This window comes from Falco cherrug, chromosome 3 (genome assembly GCF_023634085.1).
Source record: "Falco cherrug isolate bFalChe1 chromosome 3, bFalChe1.pri, whole genome shotgun sequence".
Taxonomy (NCBI): Eukaryota; Metazoa; Chordata; class Aves; order Falconiformes; family Falconidae; genus Falco; species Falco cherrug.
In genome coordinates this window covers 28128465-28155382 of record NC_073699.1, presented here as the reverse complement: position 1 = coordinate 28155382, position 26918 = coordinate 28128465, and the positions used below count along the sequence as shown (strand labels likewise).

General features: G+C 37.9%; 1 protein-coding gene across 1 annotated transcript; it reads left to right on the top strand.

Annotated features, from left to right (window-relative positions):
* The first annotated feature begins 1 nt into the window (after position 1).
* DCAF13 (DDB1 and CUL4 associated factor 13) lies at positions 2-26382 on the top strand. Its single transcript, XM_055705342.1, has 11 exons — positions 2-160; positions 1988-2187; positions 3510-3617; positions 5386-5472; positions 6345-6500; positions 7215-7292; positions 11200-11282; positions 13215-13379; positions 16564-16699; positions 24412-24575; positions 25446-26382. The coding sequence occupies exons 1-11, from the start codon at positions 91-93 to the stop codon at positions 25531-25533; spliced, it is 1335 nt and encodes a 444-aa protein (XP_055561317.1). The 5' UTR covers positions 2-90; the 3' UTR covers positions 25534-26382.
* Positions 26383-26918: the final 536 nt, after the last annotated feature.

The following is a 26918-nucleotide window of genomic DNA, read 5'->3' as shown; positions in this document are numbered from 1 at the left end:
CCGGCGCATCCGGTCACGTGGCCGCGCGCGGGCGTTGCGTTTCCCGGCCCGGCGGGTGCGGAAGAAGCGGCCGCCTGTGCGGAGGCGACGATGCGCGTCAAGGTGCTGAGCCGCAACCCCGACGACTACGTCCGTGAGACGAAGCTGGACCTGCAGCGCGGTGAGCGCGGCACCAGGGCGGGGCCCGGCCCGGCTCGGCTGCCCGGCAGGGCCGAGGGCAGCGGCGGGGAGGCCGGCAGGCAGGCGCTGGGGTGTCAGCCGGCCCTGGCCAGCAGAGCTGCCCGCGGGGGCAGGCTGCCAGCCCGCTGCGAGCCGCGCGGGCCCCGGCAGGCCGCTGGCTTCCCTCTCCCTCTGCCCCGTCGGAGGCGGTAACGGCCGGCGCGCGCATGCGCTCGCGCGGCGCTGCCGTGAGGTGCCATGAGGCGCCGGTGGGGCCTTGGGACGCTGGGCGGGCGGGCGGACCCTTCTCGCCGTCCGTTGAGACCCGCTGCCCGCCGGCAGGCCCGCGGCTGTCGGCGCCAGGCGGCGGTGTGCGTGCGGTGGCCCTCGGCGGGCCTCGGGGCTAAGTCGCCGTTCCGGTACACCGGGGTTGCCCGTAGTAATCTTGCAGTTAACACTGTTCCTTTCCTGTTACATTTCACCCCATTTCTTCCTTATCCTTTTTTAAAAACTAGCGAAAACTCTGTAGATGTTTCACATTTTTAGATGCAGCAGCTCTAGCCTGGTAGGTGGGATGATGACTGTCCGTGTTCCATTCTGCTCATCCTCTGTAGAGCTGACCTTACACAGTCGTGTGGTTTCACCTCTATAACATCGCAGAAATGAGGTTTAGTTTCCACCTAGTGTCAGGAATAAGTCTGTAAAATGGCCACCTTTTGTCAGAAAGAGCAGGAGTAAAACTCTGGGCATCTTGGATGCACTAAATCAAACTAATTTGAGCACAACAGTAGATCTGTATTAAATTGCATATGTTTAATTTGTTTGAATTAGAGGTAGGTGGCTATGTTGTGCGAAGTAGTACCATAACTAACCTTTTTCTAGTTAATTGTGGTTATATACTTATAACATGGAAAAATATTATTGAAGTTACCCACTGAGACAGTAGCTGAATACATCTTAATTTTCTAAGTGGGATTTGCGTGCAAGATGTTAAATTCTCTGTCATGTTATGGAGTGATACCCAACTCCATTTGTTGAGAGATTTTAGAGGTTTTGATATGCATTAAATAGTCTTTGGAAACTAGTAGACTGAACCAAGTATCAATTCTTAATGAACGATCTGTTGTCTGTTGCTCTGCTGACTTTTCAACCTTTTTGCATGAAATGCAATGAAAGAGACAAAAAAAGAGAAGCACAATGTCAGTATCCGCTGTCTTTCTCATCTTACTGTAAGATGTATCTATGCAGGCAGATGCAGAGAGAGCCTTGCTTGAAGTTCGCGGTAAACACTCCCGCCTGGGAAACCAGCTAATGTTAGCAGAGGACCTAGCTAATGAAACCAGTGAGTCTCATTTCAGAGCCAGGGCCAGCTTGCAACTGGCTTACTGGGAAGAGAGCTAGGTTGCCTCTCTTTGTGCATGTCCATGTAGCTGTGTCCTTTCTGTGTATGTTAGAGTTTAGTGGTGGGAGATTGGTAGTGTGGGTGGTTGTTTCGTTTTTTTTTTTTATCTTTGTGGTTGTTGAATTGGTTATTTTTTATAATAGTTGCAAAATATCTGCAATTTCCAGTTTGTGTGTATTCATTATCTTCCCTTGAAAAGGATACCACAAAATTTCAGTTATTTCAGACTCTATTAACTTCACACTTAAGTGGGCATACTAGTGATCCCATGGAACAATTTCAAAACAGTAGGAATGGAAAAAATCTTACTGTTGCAGAAAATTCTCCCATGGCAGGAAGATTAAAGAGAAAAGCTTCAGAATTCAACTTGCCGTGAACTACACTACATAGCATGGGATTTTAATGTGTGTTTTGCTCTTACTGTAGTTCCAAGAAACTATGACCCGACATTGCATCCATTTGAGGTTCCACGAGAGTACACAAGAGCTCTTAATGCAACAAAGCTAGAACGTGTGTTTGCAAAACCCTTTCTTACCTCACTTGATGGACACAGAGATGGAGTTAATTGTATGGCCAAACATCCAAAGAGTTTGTCTACAGTGCTGTCTGGAGCTTGTGATGGAGAGGTAAGCTGCATTTGCAAACCACAACAAACAAGGTGCCCTTCTTCCTTCTTCTCTTTTTTCTTTTTTTCTCTTTTGTATGTTTTTTTTAAATTATTAATTATTTTATTTTTAAATACCCCCTGCCTACCTTTCTTTTGTGTCTTGGTTTAGCATGATACCCTATCTTCTCTCAGAAGGTGCGACTTACCCAGTTTGGGGCAGTGTTTCTCAAACTGCAAGTTGTAATCTCCCAGCACACAAAGGCAGTAGCTTTCAGCTATTCAGCTGTGAGCAGAGTGTGTGACATTCAGTTCCTCAGGATGGAGCAGTGAATGTTAATGTTTACAGTCCAGTGTGATTGTTTTTTGCTGCCTACATGATCCCCTTCCTCCCCTTGAAGAAGTTAGGATGCTGCAGACTAAGAAGATTACATAAAGTCAAATGAGCCAGGGGGAAGGGGAACAGAACCAAAAACTTTTTTGAATAATAATTTATCATATTGCCTAAAAAATACTAACCTGTATTTGTTAGGTTATTTTACATAAATACTACAAATAGCAAGCAAGGGCACTTTAATCTGAGTCAGCTGCAGAAAAAAATTGGCTTTTTTCTGTCTTCTCTGTCCTCTCTCACTCCTACATTGTTCATTGGATAGTACTTGTATATTTTAAAGGTGTCTTCTGGGTAGCTGGTTGCTTTCTGCTTTTTATAGAAGGTGCGTATGTCATGCACTAGTTAGTAACATAACTAGTTACTAGTTAGTAAGGGAGATTAACGTTTTCAGATAGGAGGGAAATACATTTATAGGAAATGTTGGCCAGATTTCTTTCCCGATGATAGAACAAGTAAAACACATACAAATATAAAAGCTGACCTCCATTTCTTTGTTGTTTTTTTTTAAATGGCTCCAAATGCTTTGAAACCAAAACCTCTGTGAGAGGTGCACATCTATATAAAATGTAGTAAGCAGCAGGACTGAAAATGCTCCATTAGTTCCAGAGGCTATTTCCTTGTGCTTTTCTCTTCAGAAGGGTGTGTTTTTGCTAAAATTATCACTGCTGCTATCTTTTAGCCAGAATAGTTCAAAAATAGGGGAATGCAAAAATACGGTAAGTATACAGCTTGGGTGCAGGGAGGCGGTAAGAAGGAAAGAGCTGCCTGTTTGAATGGTTTTTTGCAAGAAGAAAGTAATAGTTTTTTTAACATTACAAAAAATTTGGCCAGTGTTCAAGCCAGCTGTTGCATTTTGTTTTAAGTGTGATGTCTTGCACTTAAATTTTGAACTGCAATTGTGGGCTATAGAAAACTTAAATAACAACAGAATGCTTTTCTGTTTTTAACAGGTTAAAATTTGGAACTTGACCAAGCGACAGTGTGTTCGTACTATACAAGCCCATGAAGGCTTTGTTCGAGGCATGTGTGCTCGTTTCTGTGGTACATCATTCTTTACTGTGAGTATAATGTGTCATCTTAGTACAGTGAAGCAGTACAGAGTGCCTGTTTACCATCTGTTTTCCAGTGAGCAACTTACTCTCTGCCATACAATATTTAAATATTACATAATATTTATTAAATAAACTTATTAAATTTGTCAGTAAACCTGACAATTCTATTTCTGATGAATTTTTTTTTTTATGCCGTGATATGGATGTTATTCAAGACTATGAAAGGGATAAACAGCAGAAAATTACTACTGGATGGTTAGCTAACTAAAAGTGGAGTAAACTAGTTTTCATTAAAGTAGTAGATAGAGTATGTTCATTGAAAGATGTACAAACATTAAAAAGTAACCATTTGCATATACTATGATTAAAGATAAGCTGGTTCTATGTTAATTAAGCTGTATTAACATATATCAATTGCAACTGAATCAGTTGCATGGAAACCATCTGGAAATAGTATGTCTTACTGTTTGTATTAAAACAGTTTAAGATGATACAATAAAAATAATTGATTTTGAAGACTAGAGTGTCCTGAGGGTTTGCTTCTTTTGAGCAGTGCATAGAAGAGCAGTTTTCACTACATATATTTATCTTTTCTGAAGTACATACCAGGTCATGAGGATAGCAGTTAAATGTTTTTTTGCTATGACTTCCCTTGCATCCTAAATGACTCCAAATTAGAATTCCCTTTTGGCAATCCTTCTGCCTGAAAATGGATATGGGGAAGAAGAAACAGTAATAGCTTCCTCTCCTGACAGCACTAAACATATATAGCTAACATTTTTTTGGCCAGTTTACCTGATCCAAGCCACTGCACAGCCATGCAAAAGCTTGTGCTGGCAGAGTGCAAGTGGTGGCATGGCATTAGGAATGGGCAACTGGAGCAACTGAGGTGGAAAGTGCTTGTTAATGGTTTACAAGCTCATTAAAATGACTTCCAGAAGATAATTTGCAGTTTAAGGTGCCATTTGATTAAGAATCACAAAAAGTAGCCTAGAAAAACAGTCATAGAGTTCTAGCTCATATTCTTCCTATTTGGCCCTGCAAGTATCTCTTTTGGAAACTGGAAAAGATTCATGGATCGAGGTGAGGACAGTTGACCAGGCGAAGGAAAGGTGGTGGTGGGGGAAACAGTGACAAACAGGAAATCAGTTGCCACCTTTCACAAGCAGGCAGATCCCCAGACAGTCTCTGAGCAGCGGCCACTTTGGAAGTCAGCCCCTGCCTCCCCTTTCTTCTTCCATTGCCCCAGTTTTTATTGCTGAGCTGGATGTTATATGGTATGGAATGCTCCTTCTGCCTATTTGGGTCATCAGTTGCACCTTTGTCCCCTCCCAGTCTACTGCCCACACCTGGCCTGTTGGCTGGTGGGGGTGGTGGGCAGGGATGGTGACTGACAGAGTGTGTGTGGGGAAATGCCTTGACACTGTGCAAGCACTGCTCAGCAGTAGCCAAGACATTGGTGCCTTATCAGCACTGTTTTAATCACAGATCCAAAACACAGTGCCATATGGACTGCTATGAAGAATGTTAACTCCGTTCCAGCCAGCGAGGTACATGTACCTTCTCAGTTTCTAGTGAAATATTATGACAAGGAGAACTAATCTTCAGCTTGGAGGTGGAAAAAGGAACAGTGAAGGCAGGAGAGAGCACTTCTGTGTATGTCATAGACCATTCTCTTTTGAAAGGCTGCCTGTACTTGATTGCAAAGCACACCTAGTAAAATAAACAGAATGCAGTTATGTAAAACTGTACATGCTTTCTCCAATGTTTCCAGGTTGGTGATGACAAAACTGTGAAGCAGTGGAAAATGGAGAGCCCAGAATATGGAGAAGAAGAACCTATTCATACAATTATTGGAAAGGTAGTAAATCTCAGTTTTGATTTTTCTCACATCTCTTCTTTTGATTTAAGTTTGAACTGATTCTTATCTTGCTTCTGGAGGAGAGAGAAATGGTTTGATATAACCTGTTATCAAATGGGTTGTAAGGCGATGGCATCAAATTTTATAATGGCGTTTTAAAAATATCTTCACATTTTTATTGCATTTATTTTACATTTAACCAATAAGGAATATCTCAAATGCTATCAGAGACTGCTTAGATCTGTCTCTGGTAATCATCCCTTTCCTGCAAACTGGACAGATCTTTCTGTAGTCTCTTTGTCTTCAGATGTGTGTTGTCAGTGCTTAGTTGCATTGAATAACTTTCTTCCCTTGTCAATACCTCACAGCCTTTCAATACAAAATTGTAACTTTATATCTTTTTGACAAAAGCAGACTAAAAATACATACTTCAGCACTTGCAATTTATGATAAGCATATTTTAAGAACAACATTAAATGCTTTTTATAAATAGTTTGAAACTCCTTGATTATTGTAATGCCTGTGGAATCTGTTCAGGTCCCTATTGAAAATTTGTAGTTGTACCCTTTAAAGTCAGCTAGGACTTTTAAGTGGGCTTCTGATGCTGACTCCGTTGTAAATTAACAAGAAATGTGTGCACATTAAGTCTGTACACAGAAAGCTAGTCTATTGTGTAAGGGTGCATCTGATAAGACCTGGTTTCTGGTAGCAGTGGTGACTTGGTTTTCAGTAATATAGATGAATAAAACATGACAGACTCAATATGCATTGAGTTTGTTGACCTTTTTGTAACAGAACATACTTGCATATTTATGTACGCAATTGGTTTTGTAAATTGTTTTGGTTGAGTTTTTTTGCTTTTCCTTTTAAAGACAGTGTATACAGGAATTGATCACCACTGGAAGGAAGCTGTTTTTGCCACCTGTGGCCATCAAGTGGACATTTGGGATGAGCAAAGGACAAGTCCCATGTGTTCTCTGACATGGGGTTTTGATAGCATAAGCAGTGTAAAATTTAATCCCATTGAGGTAATGTTTCTGTTATATATTCTAAATCAATGTTTTTCTTGGTCAGTATAAAATCTTAAACTCTATTAACACCATCTTTAAAGGCTTTTTGCAAATTTAGATTTTGATACATGTTTTAACATAATATTTAGGGAGGTGTATACATATACTTTTATGGCTATGTTGTTTTGGAATGTAGTACCACTTACTTTCATCTTCTTATCTTTTGTCTCTGTTAGTGGGGAGGAGCAGAACGAAAAGTAGGGTGATCTCTGTTCTGCCCACAGCAATACATGTCCTGTACCTCACTCATACAACGTAGCTGTTACGTGGCTGTGGAGATCTCATCTGTTCCAGTACTGTACTCCCTGTGACCAAAACTCCCCCTCCCTATGGCAAAGCAATTGCATTCAGTCTTTTACAGCACTTCCTATATATCTCTTGGCTGGGCTGTGTTCATAGATGAAATGTTTCCGAGGAATTGCTTGTTACTTTGGAAGTAGAGATGACTTGGTGGATCCTGAATTTTACAGGGGAAGCTATTTAAAATGTTTGTGCTGAAAAATTAGCTGCACAGAAAGAATGATGAATAATTTCCTTGACTGAAAAAGCAGCCATTTGACTACCAGCTTTGTGAAATAGCTTAAATATCTAGTGTAAGCTATTAGTTTTTAACCATACTCTAGAAGTGTTTAGAAGACCATACACACTGGTTTTGTTGGTTTCTTTTTTTAGACATACCTTTTGGGAAGCTGTGCTTCTGACAGAAATATTGTGCTATATGATATCAGAAAATCAACTCCATTAAAGAAGGTAATATTTTTCTTTTTAACAGAAGCTTATGGCACTAATAATCATACTAAATATGTAAATAGTCTGTAACTGTTGATGATAAAGGGAAGCTCTGAACTGTGAGTTCACTGAGGTTTCATCATCTAATTTTGAGTCTTGTAACAGAGTTTGAATTAATGTTAGGATTTAAACCATGTAGAGTTAGCAGGGCCCTTTTCTGCATTCAAATGGGCTGTCATGCTCACTCTGTTGTAATTCTTGATAAAGTGCCTGACCTGACAGCAATTTCACAGTAAGGACTTTATGTTCCTATATTGCATTCTGTCTGTGTATGTGTGATTTTTTTTCATTTTTTTTTTTTTTTCTTCTCCTTGCCAGAAGGAAACAAGGTAATTTTAAGGCATTTTCTTTCTACCATTGGAGAATCTTGCTCTACAGCTGAAAAGGTTTTCTTCTTTTGCGTGGAGATAAACCCTTCCCTATGCACCTAGTATAAACACTTAGAAATCCTTTGCAGTGAAATCAACATTGTATTTATATGTAGAATTTACCAGTGACGTGAAGATTCCTATTTATTTTTAAGAGAATGTGTACTTATTTAAAACAAGAAACTAGTAATTCATACACACATATTAACCTTGATCAGTTTCAGTGGTTTTGAGCCCTAGAACTACCTTAACAATTTTCTTTTTGAGATACAATATTCTGGCTTGTGAATATACACTTAAGTGTCCTTCTGGTATGTTACGTAATGTCTGTAACAACACTGGTCTGATATATGCTAGAACACTCTAACGGTTCTTAACTTAGTTACAAAATAGGAGTGTTGTTGGCATTACAGTATTTCTTTCCCTGTGCCCCAGCAATTTTTAATTAAGTTTCATTTGGGTGACTGAGTGCTTATAAAAAGTCAGTGATGCCAGCTGGAGACCTGAATGTCAGAGTGAATGCAGCCAGTGCCGTAGATCTGCAGTTACAAGTTAAAAGGATGTAGTTTGAGCCTTTGTGAACTGTTTGAGTCTAACAGAATTTTACATATACACATATACTAAATAATAAAAAATATACGCACGTGTATACACATGTATATGTGTATCTCATGTAGTAAGCAGCATGCTTAGGTGCATTTCTTGCTGTAGGAGTGGCACATTGATGAATACTTTCTTGCATCTGTGGGTGCAGTCTGGGTTTCCTGCTTGGGATAGGGATGATTTTTCTGTGGAGGCCTGGGCTGGATGTCCATTTCCACATTGAGAGCTAAGAGATCTGTAACTCCCAAGAGAAGGGTGCTGCTTAGTAGATCTACCTTACCTCTGTGTGGGCACTGGCTTCTAGCACTTCTGTGTTCCTGGTGTTTGGTCAGCAAAGCAGCTCACACACTGCCCCAAATCAGAACTCAGTGGGAGTCACTTCCTTAATAGAAATAGAGTACAAGCTTCCACATCATGAAGCAGTAGCTCCCTTGCCTGTTTGTCCTGTCTGTGATTTTCAAAGTCTTAAGTTTCAAAGAGGGATGGATAAGATGGTGAGGTGCTGCCTAAGTGCAAAGTAAGACCTAGTCTAAAAAGGCTGGGAAAAGATGAAGGGAAGCACTGCTGCTGCATAACAAGGGGAAGATGTTTTAATGGAAGTTGGTACACTTTAGAAATGTGTTCTTCGTTCTTATGCAACATGTGGGATCACAGAAAAGCTTAGTGTGTTTTAAAGATCAGCTTTAGCATTTAAACAGCTGTTGGGACTGTGTTGTCTATTGCTTGTAACATTCTTAGCTGTTCATCTCGACCAAATACCTTGTAGGTAGTAGAGGAGGACAGATTAATTATTTGTATTTTGTGTTAATCTCAAAATCTCTGGGCTGACAGTCTCACAATCAAGTGCTCACAGTTAAAATAACTAAACCAAGACAGCCAAGTCTTCAGGGACTTCACAACTTTGACTTGTCTCAATAAGGATTTTTTTCTTATGAAATGACTAAGTGTATCTAGAATTGATTTAAAAATGGTGTCAGAAGATGGCTCTGCTACAGATTTAGATCGTTCTGAAAAGCCATTATTAATGTATTTACAGCAACTTAAATCACTTCCAGCCCAGGTTGCATTACATGGTTGTTACTGAATATAATGCTAGAACTGTACAGAGAATCCTTTTCTTAGGCGCTGTCTTAATTCTGAATGCCACTGCTGAAATAAACTAAAGGCGTGTAAATTTCAGGGAAAAAACAGTGAAGCAAGATGCTGAGCATTGACTTTGACCAAACCTGGCCCCTTTTGAAAGAGATGGATTTTTCAGCAGTATTAGAGTTATATTTCATGACATGAAATTTATTATACATACAATGTTTTAACATTAATCGTATACTCATTTTGTAGCAGCTGAAAAACTTGGGCAGGGAAGAATAAAGAACCCTCTTTATTAGCTTGCCAGGTATGTGCAAGGTTTATTACTAGAAGGACAATATTGAAATCTGAGCAAATTCTGGTTGTCATGTTACTGTAAATACAGGGCCTTTCCATGGCCTATGCTTTCACTAAAATCTATTTTTAAAGTAGAGATCGCTTTAGACATCTGATGATTACATTCAGGTGTGGATGCATGTAGTTTCTGAAAATGAGTATTTTGCAGTGCAAACTTGATATTGAACAGGATAGTGTCACCTAGGAAATGAGGACTTCCAGAGAATGAGAATCATGGGAATATGCACACATAAAATCACAGTCTCTTTTTAGGGGGGGATAGGTAGATGTCATCACTATTAACTTTGAGATTGTGTTCATTATTGTAAAAGTTATATGTATGTAAATTTATGGTGTTTGGTATAGTAAGTTGAGAACAAAAATGAGTTTGGAGTACCATAGTGTTATCCAAATGTCAGGATTTTGCAGTAGGATTGTGGCTGGCCTGGAGCATTGTGGAAAATCCTTTTTAGAGATGTTCAGTTTGTTAATAAGTTGCTCTGTAATTATACAGCTACTTTGTATCAGGCATACCACTTGGGATTTATTTAAATACAATGGTTGAAAGCTCCTCCAAGACTCTGCGGAAACCAAAGTTTTTTGTGTTGTATGGGGTGTCAGATGACCTCCTCCCTGCCTGCCCTTCTCCCACAGGGGCCTGGCTGTTACTGCCATAGCTATTCCCCAAGGCGACGGCATCCGACATACAGCTTCTTAAGGCCTCTTGTCTAGTCTGCTGTTAGCAAAGCAGAAGGGTCTCACTAGGCTGTCATCAGCTGCCTTCCTCCTGCTTCAAGGCAAACTGGCCTCTTTGTAGCTGTACGCTTACTAGCAGCAAAGAAATCTTATGCATGTGTAGCAAATGATTCACGGCTAATACGGTGATAGTGGTGAGTAGGTAACAACACAGTAACTTCTAAATGCGTTGCTTGGTACCTCAGCGAGAAATGGCAACTGTCCTGGAGAATTTATGAACTGCAATTTCGGAGATAAAATAGTGAAAGGATAGTAATAACTGGGAGAACATCAAAATACTATAATTGCTTTGCAAATGCTGGTTCACAGCGTCAGTTAATGCCTATATCCCTTGAAATAACCATTTAATTAGGTGTGTTTATAGATGACTTAACTAAAGGTTCCTGTAAACATGATGAAGTGAAATTTTTCAGAAGTTGCAGGTTTACATGTTGACGACTAACGTGTTTACATGTTAAATGACCACTTAGAAGAATTTACTTCTAAGGTGACTTACAGAGGAAAGTGTAATTGCTGTGTAGCACAAAGCAGTGAGCATATGATGAAGGACAGGAAGTGCCTGAGTTCTAATTCTAAGGAAACATTCTGTTGTGTCACTGTACCTCTGCCATAATTCTGCATCTAAAAGGTGCTTGTCTCGTATAGGTATAGCAATTTTTGAACTATAGTGAGTCTTTTACTGCCTATAACAAGGTATCAATGTGTAAATAATCTTTCAGGTTATCTTGAACATGAGAACAAATACACTGTGTTGGAACCCCATGGAAGCTTTCATTTTTACTGCAGCAAATGAAGATTACAAGTGAGTGTGACCTTGCTTTTTCATAATCCTGCTAGTTATATGTTTAATCTGTATCTTGGTGATTTATCATGCTAAAGTAAGTTTTTAAAGAACTTCTTAAATGCTAAATTTGAATCACTTAAGTAATAGTGTAGAGAATTATAGTCACTAATTTAAAAAAAAAAGAAAAAAGAAAAAAGAATTGATAGTAGATTGCCTCTTTCTGTATTTCAGTAACTAGGGGGAGGGAAACAGTGTAACAGAAAAAATGCAGCTGAACCAATGCAAGTGTAACTTGCAACAGCACCTGGAAAATAAGTACTATTGGTCCAGTTTGAGGCAATATCAGTGTTTTATTTTCTTGCCAGCTCTTGTAAAGCTTGATATATTGTACCGATCAGCTATTTTGATGAGAACACTTCTTAAAAAAACCACCAAAACCCTACAAAACCTAATCTTTTGTGAAACAGCTCCAGATACTGTAATACTTATCCTTTCAATGCCTTAGAGCAATTTTTTACTTTTGAACAATACTATTCATGTGAACACACCTAATCTGATACTGAAAAGGCTGTCTGTTCAAAACTAGGCCACTGCAAAATCTGCTCCATATCTTTTTTTCCAGGAAGTCAGTGATCTAACAATAGATCACTGTTTTCTTCTAGAAGATAAGAATTCTATCACTTACCTTAGGGCTGTTTTTTCCAAGGAAATGGGGTATGGCCCAGACCTTAAAAGTGGGTGTTGTATCTAATGTACTGCTTTTCACTTATTTTGGTTATAGTATGGTAAAGCTACCAGGCTACCTGACTACCAAATCTGTTTGTTTACATGGGGTTTTTTGTTTGTTTGTTTTGTTTTTTCCCTTCTTGCTAAACTAAAAGTGGTAGCTGTTACTGTCAGGGCAACTGTCCCGTGAGCTAAAGCAGTTTCTGTTTGCCATTACACTCATATCAACAATGCACATGCAAGTGTTAGCTGATTATATGGAGTAGTGGTTTTGAATATCATGCTAGCACACTTTTTCTTGAGGCATTTAAAGGAAAAAGCAATAGTTGCCAGTAAGATAGTGAGCAAGAGACACTGAATTAATTCAAGTTATGCATTCGTCTGCAGCAGATCTTAATATAGTAGTTCTACTAAACAGTGTATCTTAAACGGGTTTCAGTAAATGCTTTGCCTGTAAAGCATCTTTGCTTATTGGCACTGGACAAATTAACGATCTGCTCAGTTGTTATGCCTTGCTGTGTATCAGCGGGCTTGTTGATTCAAAGGGAGTACAGGTAGACCTCACCTGAGCTTTGAAGTGCTTAAGAGCAAACCAGCTGTGGTCCAGCAGTTGCATGTTTATTTTTAATGTAATGCTTTTCTACAGATAGTGTGCTCTGCTGAACCAGTATCTCCATATGTTGAAGAATCAGGCTTTCTTTGGACTCTTACATTGTCTGGCCTATAGGCAGTTGGGCAGTGGGAAAGGGTGCCAACCAAATGAGAACTTCATAGTAGACTGAATTACTAAGAGTTCCCAATATCTAGAATCCTTGCAGTGTTGATAGGCTTGCCATAATGATGCGGAGATGCTTGTCCAAGTTTGGGTTGTATACTTGTATCTGAAGATGGAGTAAAGGAGGACAGTGTGGTGGCTGGAGAAATAGGGTTGGTCAGTGAACAGGTGGTGAAGGGAATAGTCGAGACTCTGTTATTTGACAGTGAGCAAGAAACCTGGATCTGATCCAGTAACTAAAGCCTCTGGTGAATAAACTTTTTCCAAGCCCTAAACAATGCCTCATTCTTTCTTTTCATGTGTTATGAGCAGTTTTGAAGAGTTCCCTCTGCAGTATGGGTCTATGCTGAAGTGTGGTTTATGTGTAATTAAAGTAGCTGTTCAGCAAAAATGTACTATTTACTTAGGAGTTGTTAAGGTATTAAGCTGTTGGTGTATTTATTTTAAAGCTTATATACTTTTGATATGCGCTTTCTTGAATCACCTGTGATGGTGCATATGGATCACGTGTCTGCTGTTCTTGATGTGGATTACTCACCCACTGGGAAAGAATTTGTCTCTGCCAGCTTTGATAAGTCTGTCCGCATTTTTCCTGTAGACAAAGGTCACAGCAGGTGAGTGACTTTACACTGTTTTCTCTTCCTGTTGTTCATTCCAGTGACCTCCCTCCCTAGCCCTCAAAATTCTTATTTCATTCATTAACGTCTTCATTGGGGCATTCATTTCCTGTGAATACTGGTCATGTAGTTGGCAGATAATTCTGGAGTATGTATTAGAGTAAAACTTCTGCTTAATGGGTAGCAGTATTTATGCAGTTTTGGATTAAAATTGCAGTGGATTATTGCTCTTGGGTGTACTTAGTTGTATTTTTCCAAGATGATTCCCATCTTATTTCCCTCTGTATATGTATTTTTAATGTTTTTAGGTCACTTTGTACTATATCTGTCACCACTTAAGTTTGCAGTGCCCTACACCATTGTAGCATTTTGTTTTCTAGGGATGGCTTCATCCTATATGCGTGATTGCTAAAGACATTACTTGAAAAGCATTGTTGTATGAATTCCTGAGGATCAGTTTGGGACACTTTTGTGATCCATTTCAGTACACTTATTACCTTTTGTTCATATTTTGTTAACCAGGTTTTGATTCATGTGACAATGCTTTGAGTACAAGTCACTTTAAATTAGTTTCTCATGTAAGATTTCATGAGGCAGTGTATTAAATATTTTGCTGACATTCAGATTGGATCTACAGTGTCTCCATTATTATTTTTTTTTATGTTCAGTTTGATGAAAATTGAAACAAGTTATCAGATCTGTCTGGTATTATTTGTTTTTCATAAACCTACCTTCATTATTCTCTGTTGTCAGTTCTTCCTCTTTTTTTTCTTAACTTTATTTTACTTCTAGTTGCCTTCCGCTCTCCAACCTCGCCCCCCTAAAAAGTTCCTACTAGGTCAAGTTCTAGGTGGTTTGAGGAGTGGAAATGTTGAAATATTGATTGATAGAAGAGTATATTTTTATATTGATTGATGCAGTTATGTATGCATTATTTAACATAACTGTTTGTATGGTCCTATAATGCTCCTACATTAAAGATTGAGAGGGACTGTTTACCTTTTCTTTTATAGCAAAACTACAGGTAGTTTTCATTTTCTTCCTGTTTTGCAATAGTATTTTAAATATAATCGGGTAGTGGAGTTCCTTTGTGGGTTTGCTTTGATTTTTTTAATTCTTGCATTATTAAACGATATGGTTAGTAGCTCCTGTGTGCTACAGACTTTCCTTTTTATGGAATAGTAATGTTCACAAAAGTGGTGGTATGCAAAATTAAAATACATCACTGAGGGGAAGTTTGCAGACCCCATAATGCAGCAGTAAAAGGCTTTATTCCACACTATAGCAGATTGTTGCCAAGGCCTATGGAATTTTCCTTTTTGTCCCCCCTTTTTTTTCCCCTCTTCTGTGTGATGGCCATAAATCTAGTGAGGAGCAGCCTTATAAATGAAGAACTAGCCTCATATAAGCTGACTAGAGCATTCTGGGACAATTCAAATTCTTCAGAAGCTGGGCATTTTCAGAATTGCAGTTTATATTAATCCCATGGAATCGAGAAAAGTCTCCAAATGAAAGATGTGATTCCACTTGGAAAACTGAGAGGGCAGTTAAGAGCATCTATAAAGAAGAATTCTGATGGTGTTCCAGTTTTGACTTTTGATCTCCTTCCAATCTGAAGAACTTCTAACTTCTATTGCCTTCTATTTTATTTTAAAATGAAAATTTAAATTAGGAAATTCATTACTCATAAGAAATAACATTTGTTATGAAGTGGATTAAATTTAGTACATTCTTGGTAAACAGAACTGGTTGTCTGTGTGAATTTTTTAAATGACAGATCGAGGTTATTTGGCCATGTTTTGTGTTTTTCCTTTCCCTGAGAATGATAATAAGTTGTGCTGATAGCAACAGGAGGTGCAAAGGCTGAAAATTCAGAGTAAGGAAAGAAAAAGTACTTAGTTACCCAGAGGTGGGTAGAGAAAAGGTTTGTTGTTAGGCCAAATAGTAAGATGAAAGTAAACATAGAAATGCTTATGGAAATGCATATATGTGCATACACACTATTAAACATCAGCATCAGCTGATGTGAGTATTAATGTTTTCTGAACATACTTGTGCTCAGTCTTCCACATGGTTGTTCTTGTTGAGCATCACTTGAGTGTGAATTACAAGAGGTGGTTAAGCTTAGTAATGCTTATTTAAGGTGATACATTGATGACTTCTGTTTTTCTTGCAACACCTCCATCTCAACCCCTGGCCGGTTTTTCCATGGCTCTTAAATAGATGTTGTTTCCATATTCCCTTTCCATTAGTACTTGGATTTTACTTGTAAAAATAACTAAGTAACTTGTAAAAATAGTTGCCAGAAAGGTGTACTTAGTCCTATATTTTTATAGCAGAAATAAAATAATAACTGTATGAATAATATTGTTCTGCTTGTTTGGTACATACTTAATGAGAATTAGATAAGAGATTCATTTAAATAGTTTTTTAAATGTAACATAGAAAAACTCAACAGGTGCAAGCACTTGTTAAGCAGGAGTCTGATCAGCAGAAACTAAATGTAGTTAAAGCTTTAATAGCCTCACTGCTCTTCTGAATGCTTTTCTAGTTACTAGCTGACACTTACTGAGTTCTTGTTTGCAGGACTGGATACTTTTCTTTCAGTTTTTAGGGTTTTAAAATTTTTCTTGGGAGTCCTTTAGACAATGATAAGGCAGTCTATGTTTGAGGAAAGGAGGGGAATTACCATGAAGAGTAGCCAGCCTACTGCCGTGTCATAAATGGACAGCTGGAGGTGTTTATTTTCTCTTTTCTTTCTTGTTCATAATGGTGGTGCCAGATTCCTTGGCATCCATTCTTCTGCAGTCCCATTCTGTAATGCTTAAACTGTGTTACAGCATATTAATGAAAATTATTTGGGGGATGGTATGCATATCATATTGTATATCCATGGCATATTTTGCAAAAAATTATTCTTTAGCTATTTACTGTAATTTCTATGAAAGCACTTAATTAAAAAGCATCTTATCCTAGGTGATCCTTTATCAGTCTAACCATCACACTTCATTTGAATCTATATATAAATTTAAGATCAGCGCAGCATTTAAAAAATGTCAGGTTTTTGTGTTTTTTTTAAACAGAAAATAAGTTTTGTCTTGAACAGGATGTTTTCTGCTATTTGAGAGGTAATGTTGGTGGGAAAAGTGATAGATCTTTTAAAAATGTTTTTCTGCTTTAGGGAGGTGTATCATACAAAACGAATGCAGCATGTCATCACTGTAAAATGGACTTCAGATAACAAATATATTTTGTGTGGCTCAGATGAGATGAATATTCGTCTGTGGAAAGCTAATGCTTCTGAAAAACTGGGAGTGGTAAGTTGGATTTTGTTTTTTTGATATCACAAGATTTGTTTTATTTTTATTACAACTAGTTAGCCTATTCAACTTAAAAATGTGTTTCTAGAGGGAAAATGTAAAATTATAGTTTGACTTTTGTCTTTAATTTGAAAACTGTTATGTGCAGTATAGCTCACTGCATTTACTGCAGCTTATAATAATAAAATTACATCCCTCGTTATTGATACACAAGGTGACTTTTTTTGTGTGTGTCTTGTTTAATGTTACCAATAATCATCAGTTCTGACTAAACTAGATTATTTTACCTGGGTGCTACAGGTGAACGCATCCCTTTACACCAGAGGAAAAAGCAATGAAGTCATTCTCCTGGAGCTTAGGCTTACTACTTTTAAAAATTTTGACTGGCATGCGACTGCTTCTTATGCAGTTCATACTGTGATAAGCATATGCATTGTAAAATAGACCATTTGCACCAATGCATAACTGAGATTGTCATTAACCTATATAACTCTCAGATACTAAGTGGGCAAACCAGTGTGGTGTCTGAAGTCCATTTCATTCAACGTAAGTCTGGTTGAAGTGTTCCTAGTAGGAACAGCATCAGTCTAATTAGATGCATCTTTTTGGCTGCGCTTGTTCACATGTTTATGTACAGACAAAGCCAGAATGTTCTGTTATAGTTACCACTTGCCTATATTTGCCTCCACAGTTGTATTAAAGTATTGAATGACTTCGGAGAGTGAATTTGATGCTTTGTCTGCTGGGAGTAATTCATTTATCTACCTTATATATTGCTACAGTATTTTGGAGGTGCTTATATTGCTTTTTCTGAGCCCATCAGCATAGTTGTCTCAATGCTTGGAATTTTTTTCTGCTTTATCTTGTGGAAGATTGAGGGGGAAGGAGAGGGAAGCTGTAATTCAGGGAAGAGTGTTGTACGGTTAAGAGGATGGATGTATCGCGTAGTTATGTCTAGGGCTGCTTGTGGTTACTTGAAGCTCCATCAAGTTACAGTATCTACATAGGAGGGAAGGGGAGCGCGGCTCAGACAGGTGGCAGGCGAACCGGAGCTGTAGGAGTACTTAGGGCTACAGTGCAGAATGGGGTAATTCATGGGCTGTTCGCTCTGAAGCACTGGGTATGGAGTAGCACAGCTAAAACAACGTGTGTATCTTTAGCCGTGGCCCACCATAGGTATTTGGAAGTCCTGTTATTTTTCTCATCTTTGTTGTAGAGCTATAGAGGAAAAAACCCCGCAACTTTGTAGCCTGTGCAGTATTTGTGGTTAAAAACTACTATTTAAGTTGAATTTATTTGATGGAATATCTCTTCTTTTGTTGAGGATGCCGGAGGTTTTTTTTCTGTTCTGAACTGGTACTTGGGATTTTACTATGTAGTGCTTCAGTCAAACATCTAAGTATCAGTCCCATGCTTGCTAATTTTAAGACTCCACAAAGCTCATTAGAGACTTGACTTTTTCATTCAGCTTTTATGTTGAATTTGCTTAGAAAGTCCAGTGTTGAGCAGAAGTATTACCTGTTTTCCTGTTTTATCTATATGCTCATGGCAGTGCCCTTTTCACCTGGTTTTACAGTATTAACTGAAAGTTTCTCTCTTTTTTTCACAATATTCTTAGTGAGAGAGCATGTGGTCTCTCTCTAAGATGATGTTCTATAACGATTGTGTGGTATTTTTGACATGCATCTTTACTCTGCCCTTTGTGTAAAGGATAAGTGGGTAAAAATAATGTTGAGAATACATTTTCATATAGAATGATTCCTAATACATTCAATTGTGACCAGAAAATTCACTTTATAGAATACTAGGTGGCATTGGCTCCTCTTCTTATGAAAAAGTAAGGGTACTTGGCTCTGCGAAGTCATAGGCAATCCCAACTACTCCTGCAATGTAGAAATATTACATACCAAAAGGACAAATTAGTTATTGTTTAAGTATTCAAAATGGAGAGTGGTAAATGACATTCTGCTTTTTTCTGTAGTATTTGCATCGGTGAAAACTGAGCATGGATGGGCCTAGAAAAGGCACTACCAGTTATGACTGTTGGGTATTGGATATAGTCTGAACATTAATACTCATGTTTCTTGACCGGATGGCAAATCCTGTATAAAATAGCCCCTTTTCCTTTTTTGTTGTTGTTTTTTTCCTCCTATGTTGTTACATTGCTGCTGCTTGACATGCCTCTTGAGGCTGTGCCTGTGAATCAGTTCTGCTGTTGTGGGACGATACAGGTGCAGCTTTTGTAGCATGCACGGGTTCAGGGTTTGTAAGAATTTCTGTCAAAGCTCTTAGGCTGTCAGCTCCCAAGAGAACTAAGTCAATAGCGATCTATAACACACAGGTCAAGTGGCATGCGTTTTCTTGTTTATTTGGGGTGTTTTTTGTTTGTTTGTTGGAATTGTGGTTTAGGTTTTTTGTTTGGTGTTGGTTTTTTCACTGTCAGAAATGAATATCATTTCATCGTTTAGAATACAAAACTTGCCATCCTATCTTAAAAAAAGCACCTGCCAACCTCAGAAGACATCTTAGGGAGGCAAAATTATTTAGAAATACAAGAACTTACAAGAGATGTAGTGAATTACGTAGAAAAACTGCTTGCATATCACATGGATGATGCTAATGAACTTGTAAAGAATTATAAGAATAGAAAATGTTTTACATCCCTATATCTTGTGCGGAAATATGTTCAAGCATGATGCTGTGGAAGCCTTGAATTTCACAAGACAGAGTGTGGATATTGAATTAGTAACTGTCCAAAGCTGCTATAGTTGTTAAAGTTTGTTGGTGGCAGGGTGTGTGTGTGGTTTGTTTTGTTTGTTTTTTTTTAAAGGACTATGAAATTTTGTATTTCAGATTTTTAGAGGGTAATTCTTGCTAATAGGACTTAAGAGTGTAATCTTTATGGCTTATCACATTCTTGGATACGCCTTGGAAATGTTGCTTGGATTCAGGCAACTGTGCCGATCCTTGTTCGATCCAACCTGGTAGTTCCTGTGATTCTCAATGTTTCAACTGTTAACGACTATTTACCAGGTTCCACTGTTTTTTGTTGGTACCTGCTGCTTTTTTAGGGATTGGTGTTCTTATCTTCATAGACATATGCTTGCTTATTTTATAAATGTCCAGTTCTTCCACAGTCTGTAGCTATTTTTTGAACTTTTCAAATATTCAAAACTGAACATTCAGTAATTCTGTCGGAAGTGTCAAAATATGTCTTAAATGCTTAGTTGCTTGGTCTGCTATTTTTCTTTGCCAAGAAGATTTGATTGAATGACTCATCCAAAGGTCACTGTATTTCTGATATAATGCTAACATCTTGTAATACATTGTATTTTAAGATGGATATTTTTGGGGTGGGGATGGATGGATGGAAACCAGCATCCTGAAAGAGAAAGAAAAATGGTAATGAAACATTTTTTTCTTTGGTGAGTACTTAGCCTTACTTGTTTTTAGCGTTGCTGGGTTCCCAGGAAATTATAGTGAATGTATAGTACTTATGTTGTGACTGATGAACATTTATCCAGTTGGAAAGTTGTACTTTCTGAACCGTGGCTGCCCTAGCAGTCATCTGTTCTGACATGCATGTTTCTTTTTCTTTTTAATGTATTTGGCATCACACTCATTATTCAAAATCAGTGAAACATTAAAGTAAGAATAAAAGTCTGGAGGAGCCAGGGGCATGCTGTCTCTCCACTCTGCTGACAGTTAAGTCTCTGTGGCTTTTACGTGGGTGTAACAAAACCCAAATCTCTCTGAGTTACTGCAGAAGTTGTTTTAAAATAATTTGCAATGTTTAGGTTTTTAATAAAAACTGATTAAATAATAATGATGATTAAAGAGAACTTAACAAGTGTTATTTTTAAAGCAGTAAACATCTAACTCTGCATGTCCAGAAGCAAAAGACTCAAACAAGACTTTCAAGATACTGCAGACTGTACATAAAATTACATTTAAGTATGTTTGAAGCTTTTTGTGCCTGCGTTCTTGGAGAGGTTTGTGATTTCTGAAGAGGTAAACGACTTCAGTGTTTGAGGAGAAGAGGAAAACAGAGCCTCATCTGAGTGAAAAGGCTAGAAAAGCAGCAGTAATAGAGTAGGTTTCAGTTACTAGACTAGAATTAATCCAATTAATATGAAGAAAGGGTATAGACTGGGGTTTTTGGATTGTAGTGAAAGCAATGAACCATCAGTAAAACTTTCTGTTCTTCAATCTATTGACACGTTATAAAGAAGCCTACACCTGCAGTTCTTAGAGTGCAAGTGCATAGTAACTTTACTTCTGTAAACAACAGCTGTAACATTTGGTACTGTTACATTTCCAAAGTAGATGGGAATGAGAACAGAGCACTGGACAATTGAAGAAGAAAACTTTCTGCTTGGGAATGATTTGTATTTCAGTAAGTGTAAAACTGGTGTGAGGAGTGAGTGTAGCAGTAGTGGAGCATAGGTTTGCTGCTTTCTTACAAGATGCAGAAATAACAGCTTTTGAGTAAGGCCTGAAAAATCTAGGAGAAAGTGCAGTTACAAGTCCTGTTTTTGATCTAGCAAAGTGCATTAGCAGGAGTGCATCAAAACTATCCAATTATATGCCCTTTCAGTCTGTTTGTAGTATACAGTTCCATTTTGTGAGATAAGGCTGATAACAAGCACTACCAGATACTGTGTGACATGGCATTCTCTTTGTAGTGATTTTGTGTTTGTGATTCCACACACATGTAACTTCATCCTTTTAGCTATGATTTTGTGCTCTACATCTACATTACCTTTCTTGTGTTGTCATCGATTTAAATGTAAAGAAGCTGAAGTTTTTGGTCCAAGGAAACGATGAATAATAAACTTTGTGCAATAAATTTAGAAAGGTGTTTTCAGCAAAGCAATGGAAAAACAAATAAAGACAAGCTATGGTGTAGAAAACTGCTGGGATATGTTTGCATTCTAAAAATATGTTGCATCTGTGCTCTGTCTGCCTTAACCTAGAAGGGTGACCTGGACAGGATAGATAAACAGCCATTTCATATTCTTATGCTGAATTACAGGTGTCTAATAGTGCGGAGTTTTAAATACTGCACAGTACAAATACAGCCCTCTTTAAAAGGAAAATTTTTTGTTAAAGGTGATTTTAGCTCTTCAGTCAGGGCTCTGGCAAAATGCTTGCCTTCCTTCTGCTTCAATGGGAAAAATAACCAGCCTCTATCATTTGGAGGCAGGAGAGAGACATAGGCAGTTTACTTGAGGACACATTTTCTTATTGCTGACAACTTGGTTGCATTTTAGAGTTCTTTTTCCCCCTATTTCACTCTAGATATTTGCTGTGGAGTGGCACAAATCAGCTGTCTTTCTGCCACATAATTTCTGTTTCCCTCATACAGGAAAGAAGTTGCACATTCACTTTTAGAATGTATGCGAAAAGGGTTATACTTAATTTTGAGCCTGTCTTCCACTCGTGATGTCATATAAATACTAACATATTGTAGTGTGTTCTGGTGTCTCTGTAAACAAGATTTTTAATCCTGGTAATTGTGCTGTTTATAGCATCTTCTCCAGTTCAAAACAGAATGGGAAGTAATACTGTTTTCTTCAGCTGTTTACACTGACCTTTATAAAATCACTTGCAAGAGAGAGGCTGGAATTCAGTGCATTATTGCAGTTTGCGTTCTTAGCTATCTGCTGTCTCTCATAAATAGGCAGAAACTTGTCATTACTTCAGAATTTTCTTTTACTATCATGTAGATGAAGGTGTGCTTGGCACAGCCTGGTATATGGGGTGTTAGCATTCAGTAGCTGGACAGAAAGTCACTGCCTACATGTCTTTCTGTATAATACCACATAAAAATAGAATCAGGCTCAAACATAACCACCTCTTAATCTGTATTAATTTTTTAAATAAGATATTCTGGATGTATCTTTAATTTACGGATTTACCTCTTGCCTGCAGAATCGTCAAGGTTATGCTAAATCGACAGCAATTTGCTCTTCTTAAATTAAAGGAAAATAATTTCATTTAATTAAAATAAAAGCTATTTAATTTGTATTATGTTAGCAGTTTTCTGCAGAGTAGGAACACCTGGGATTTATTGAGAGTGAACCAGCTATTCATCTTGGCTCACTGGAAGGAATTTCAGTAAAGGGCTGGGGGAGGTAGTTGTAGTGAGTTAAGATCATAAAATTTACTCACTTGCAATGTGAGACGTCATGACAAGTATAAATAAAGCAGAAGTATTTGTTTTTTACGAATAAGAGGGTATGACAAAACAGAGATTAAGAGCATTATGTATGCGATGCCTAAATAAGAATTTTTTGAGTAATTGAGCAACTCTGCATTTGGTACCTGGTTTCTTTATTGTTCCAAAGGAGAAACTCCTTTGCCATATGTTTTAGTAATACTTGCTTTCAAACCATTGATAGTATTTCAGGCCAAAAATACCTGAGTGTGATATTTACTTTTTCAGGATTTAAATATTCTAACAGAAATCACTTCAAGAAGTGACCTCTAGAGTGGAGAAGAAATAGCCATTGCTGATTTAAAAGGGGGAAAAAAGCAGGCTTTGTGATAATGTAGGTGGAATTTCCAAATCCTGGTATGTGTAATAAAGTTGTGGGGTTTGTTACTGCTTTTTTCCTTTTTTTGTCAGTGTCTGAAACTCAGGTTCTGTTTTTTTCTTGAGAAAGTGAAAAATTAGTGAAACTGAGTCATTTGGAAAGCTGAATAAATAGAAGTTACCCGAACTATTAATTTGCTTTTAGTACTTCAGGTGCAGGTAGTAGTGGATGAAATAAAGGTGGGATGGCAAAACACTTGTGCCACTGCTTGTTTGAAAATATGAAGGGTTGTAAGATGTCTGAAATCTTGGAGTTACAGAGTGTATTTTGGGTGGGAAGGTAGGAAGAAGAGGATAGGATTATCCTCTGTTCATATTTTAATATTCAACAGATTTTCTGTTTATGTGAAAGCTCACTAGTCTGAAATGCAGCTGAAATTCCCAGAGATCTGAGCAAATCCAAAGTACATAAACTGATATATGCCCTTGTGAAGCAGTGCATGCTTTAAACAAAAATACAGCACAATTTTTTTTTTCCTTTTGATAATTAAGCATTAAGACCTAAGGAAACATGCCTGGTAAAAAAATAAAATAAAATAAAAATCCTCTGTAGGTTAGCCTTCAGGAAAAGGCATTTCTCACTTCAGTGGTGTTAATGGTGACTCAGACATAATTTTAAACATGGATGAAACTGAAGTGTTTTGTGGTAATAGTAGCTCACCTGTATTTCAGGTGTTTGTGGTACTAAGATGTTTTTAGCTGCATGATGAAAGTTGAAATTTGGTGTGTGCCATGTAGTTAAGGTAATTCTTGAAATCTGGTAGGTGCACTGTGCTTGCTAATGGATAAAAGTGCTGGGTAAGATTTAGGCCACCTAAAGAGCTGTGTGTAAAGCTGTTCATGAAGACAATTCATTTATAGTATTTGTACTTACACTGGGTGGTGATTAAAATGTCTGCAAATCTTTGTTTCACAGCAAAAGTTGATCGTGATTATAGGTTAGGAAAGCAGGCGGACTCTGATCAAAGAGGTTTTACTGTCAGCTATATGTATTCTCCTTTTTCTACAGCATATTAAAACCTGGTTTTCAGGGAGTAAATTCAGTTGCTTCACTGAACTTCGAAACTGTGATAATGTTTTGTGTCTTGTCTCTTTCCGCCCCCCCCCCCAGCTTGCACCACGTGAGAAGGCAGCTATGAATTACAATCAGAAGCTGAAGGAGAAGTTCCGGTATCACCCACAGATCAGACGGATCGCTCAACACCGTCACTTGCCTAAAAGTATATTTTGCCAAATCAAAGAGCAGCGTATCATGAGAGAGGCTCGTCGGCGAAAGTATGTCTTCATCTTCTGGCTTTGTTTTCTCTTGATCTTAATAAAATGCATCACTGCTCTGCTGTAGCAGCAGTGTATGGGAGTGGTAGAGCTAGTGTGTGGGAGGAATGAGTATGAGCTACTTTCAACATCTGAATAAGTGATCATGAACTACTGGATTGATTAATATTTGATTATAAGGAAAATACAGACAAGTGCCAGTATTGGTGAGGACTGGCTGCTTCCCAAAAGTACAGTGAAGAAATGGAAGTAAATACCATGTTGGAAGGAGCCACAATACTGTTAAGCATGACATGATGCAACAATGCAGTAGAAACAGAACGGGCTGTTTTGGTGTGGGGGGGGGGGGGTTTGGGGTTTGGTTTGGGTTTTTGTGTGTTTACGTTTAGGGGTTTTTTTTAATGCCAAGCTCCAGGATGAATGTTTTCTGTCACCTGGGTCATTGCCATATTGGAATTTCTAGGAGCAGAAGGTGGCATACTTTGCTGTAGCCATTAAATTAACAGTAAAACGAAAAAGGGGAAAAAGGGGTGGGTTTCAGTCATCTTTCTCAGCTGAAAGCCTCTACAGACTTGAGCAGCAAATCCTGTTGACATGAAAACCAAGTAAGCTGAGCTTCCAAGAAAAGGCTCAGTTTGAAACTTTTCTGAATTAGCCAATGTAAAAATTATTTTTCAAAGGGACAAGCCTTCTTCTCAAAGGAGGAAGTACACTGCTTTCAATTAATAAAAGCAGAGCAATTCTTCATTTTTTTTAAATTACTTTTTTTAGTTGTAGGATATCTCCATTAGTATCTCGAGGAGAAGCTAGTATTTGTTAGATCTTTGTGCTAACTACTGAACTCCATGTTTTCTTGGTTTTTGTTTCTAGGGAACTGAATCGTCGTAAGCACAGCAAACCAGGATCTGTGCCGCTTGTGTCAGAGAGGAAGAAACATATTGTAGCAGTAGTGAAATAATTGTTTTCACATGTAGAAAATGTCACAATAAAAGAAAATGTCACAATTGAATTGAATCCACTGTACAAAATTTGATGGATGCTGGTAAGACAGCATATGGCTCCAGAAATGTGGCTTTTATTTTGAGTATATGCATACTCTGATTTCTTAAGTCGTCTGCTTTGGGCAGTTGTAAGAATTGGCCCTGTAATCCTTTATTGCCATTTGCCTGTCTATTACTGGCCCAATGCTGTGTGTTGCGGTGGAGTTTGACCCTTTTGATGGAAAGTGGAAGATATCTGTAATTCCAGTCCTATTCCTTGGTACCACTACTACAAAATAAGGATGAATTAGATTCAGATTTGTCAAAGGCAAAAAAACTTGGTTCTGTGTAGACTTATAAAATCAGTTGTCCTTATGCTGGTTTTCTTGGGTTTTGGCTTTTTGGTGTTTTTTTTTAATAAACAAATCTAATAAAGTAAACAAGTGACCTTAAGGCAATGGACTCTAGATCTTGATTATTCCAACTGACAAATATACTGCATTATACTTATTACAGTACAATATATTATTTTTCTTTTATCCAAAAGGAATTCAACAGGATTCTTGGACATCTGTAAACATATTTTTAGTTTTGTTCTGTTGCCTTAACTATTTTTATATGACTTGACAAAACTTCAGACTGTTGAAGTTGCTAATTTTAATGACATAGTTAAGCTAAAGAAAAAAGATACTTATTTAAAACTTCTAAAATCTGGATGCAAAATGACGTAAACTGTATAAGCCAGAGAAACTTCTTTACATGAGACTTATAAGGCTTCTATTTTAAGTTTACGTAAGACAAATAAAAGCTTCACTTTTCACAAGGTACCTGTAGCCCGAAATTCTTTTACTTTTCGGGAAATGCTCTGATTCTCTTCCAGTGGGATAAACTTATCTTTTTTCTGAAGATATTAAGGTGATCAGAGAACTATGCTGGAGTTCAACTAGGCCTTCTAGGCTGAAGGCTTGTCTTGCAGAAATATGAGACCTGTAATAACCATAATGTTGCTTAAGATGTTCCATACAAAAGGATTTTTTAAGCCTTTCCACTACTATGCAGTCTGTAACTACACTCCCTCCTACCCTGAGTTTATGAAAAAAAAAACCAACAAAAAACCAAAAAAACCCCAACCACAAACCTCTATTAGAGTAAACTTTATAGTTTAACTTTTTTTTAATCTGGAAATTGAGCACTTTGAGCACTTGCCTTCATATAGCATCCTGTTTATCTATTGATGCTAACAGCCATATGCATTTCTAGTTCTTACTCTTTCACTTGTCTTTTTCAGCACTGCTTAGGCAAGATTCCTGGATCGTCATGGCAAAATTATGGCTGTTTGGTGTTAAGAGGCCATAATTATCTC

What these genes read in the sequence shown, in the direction of transcription:
- DCAF13 (XM_055705342.1), top strand. Translation starts at nt 91, where the DNA reads ATGCGCGTCAAGGTGCTGAGCCGCAACCCCGACGACTACGTCCGTGAG. An exon ending in AATCAACTCCATTAAAGAAG is followed by an intron (nt 7,293 to 11,199) that starts GTAATATTTTTC and finishes ATAATCTTTCAG; the next exon opens with GTTATCTTGAACATGAGAAC. An exon ending in CTTCTGAAAAACTGGGAGTG is followed by an intron (nt 16,700 to 24,411) that starts GTAAGTTGGATT and finishes CCCCCCCCCCAG; the next exon opens with CTTGCACCACGTGAGAAGGC.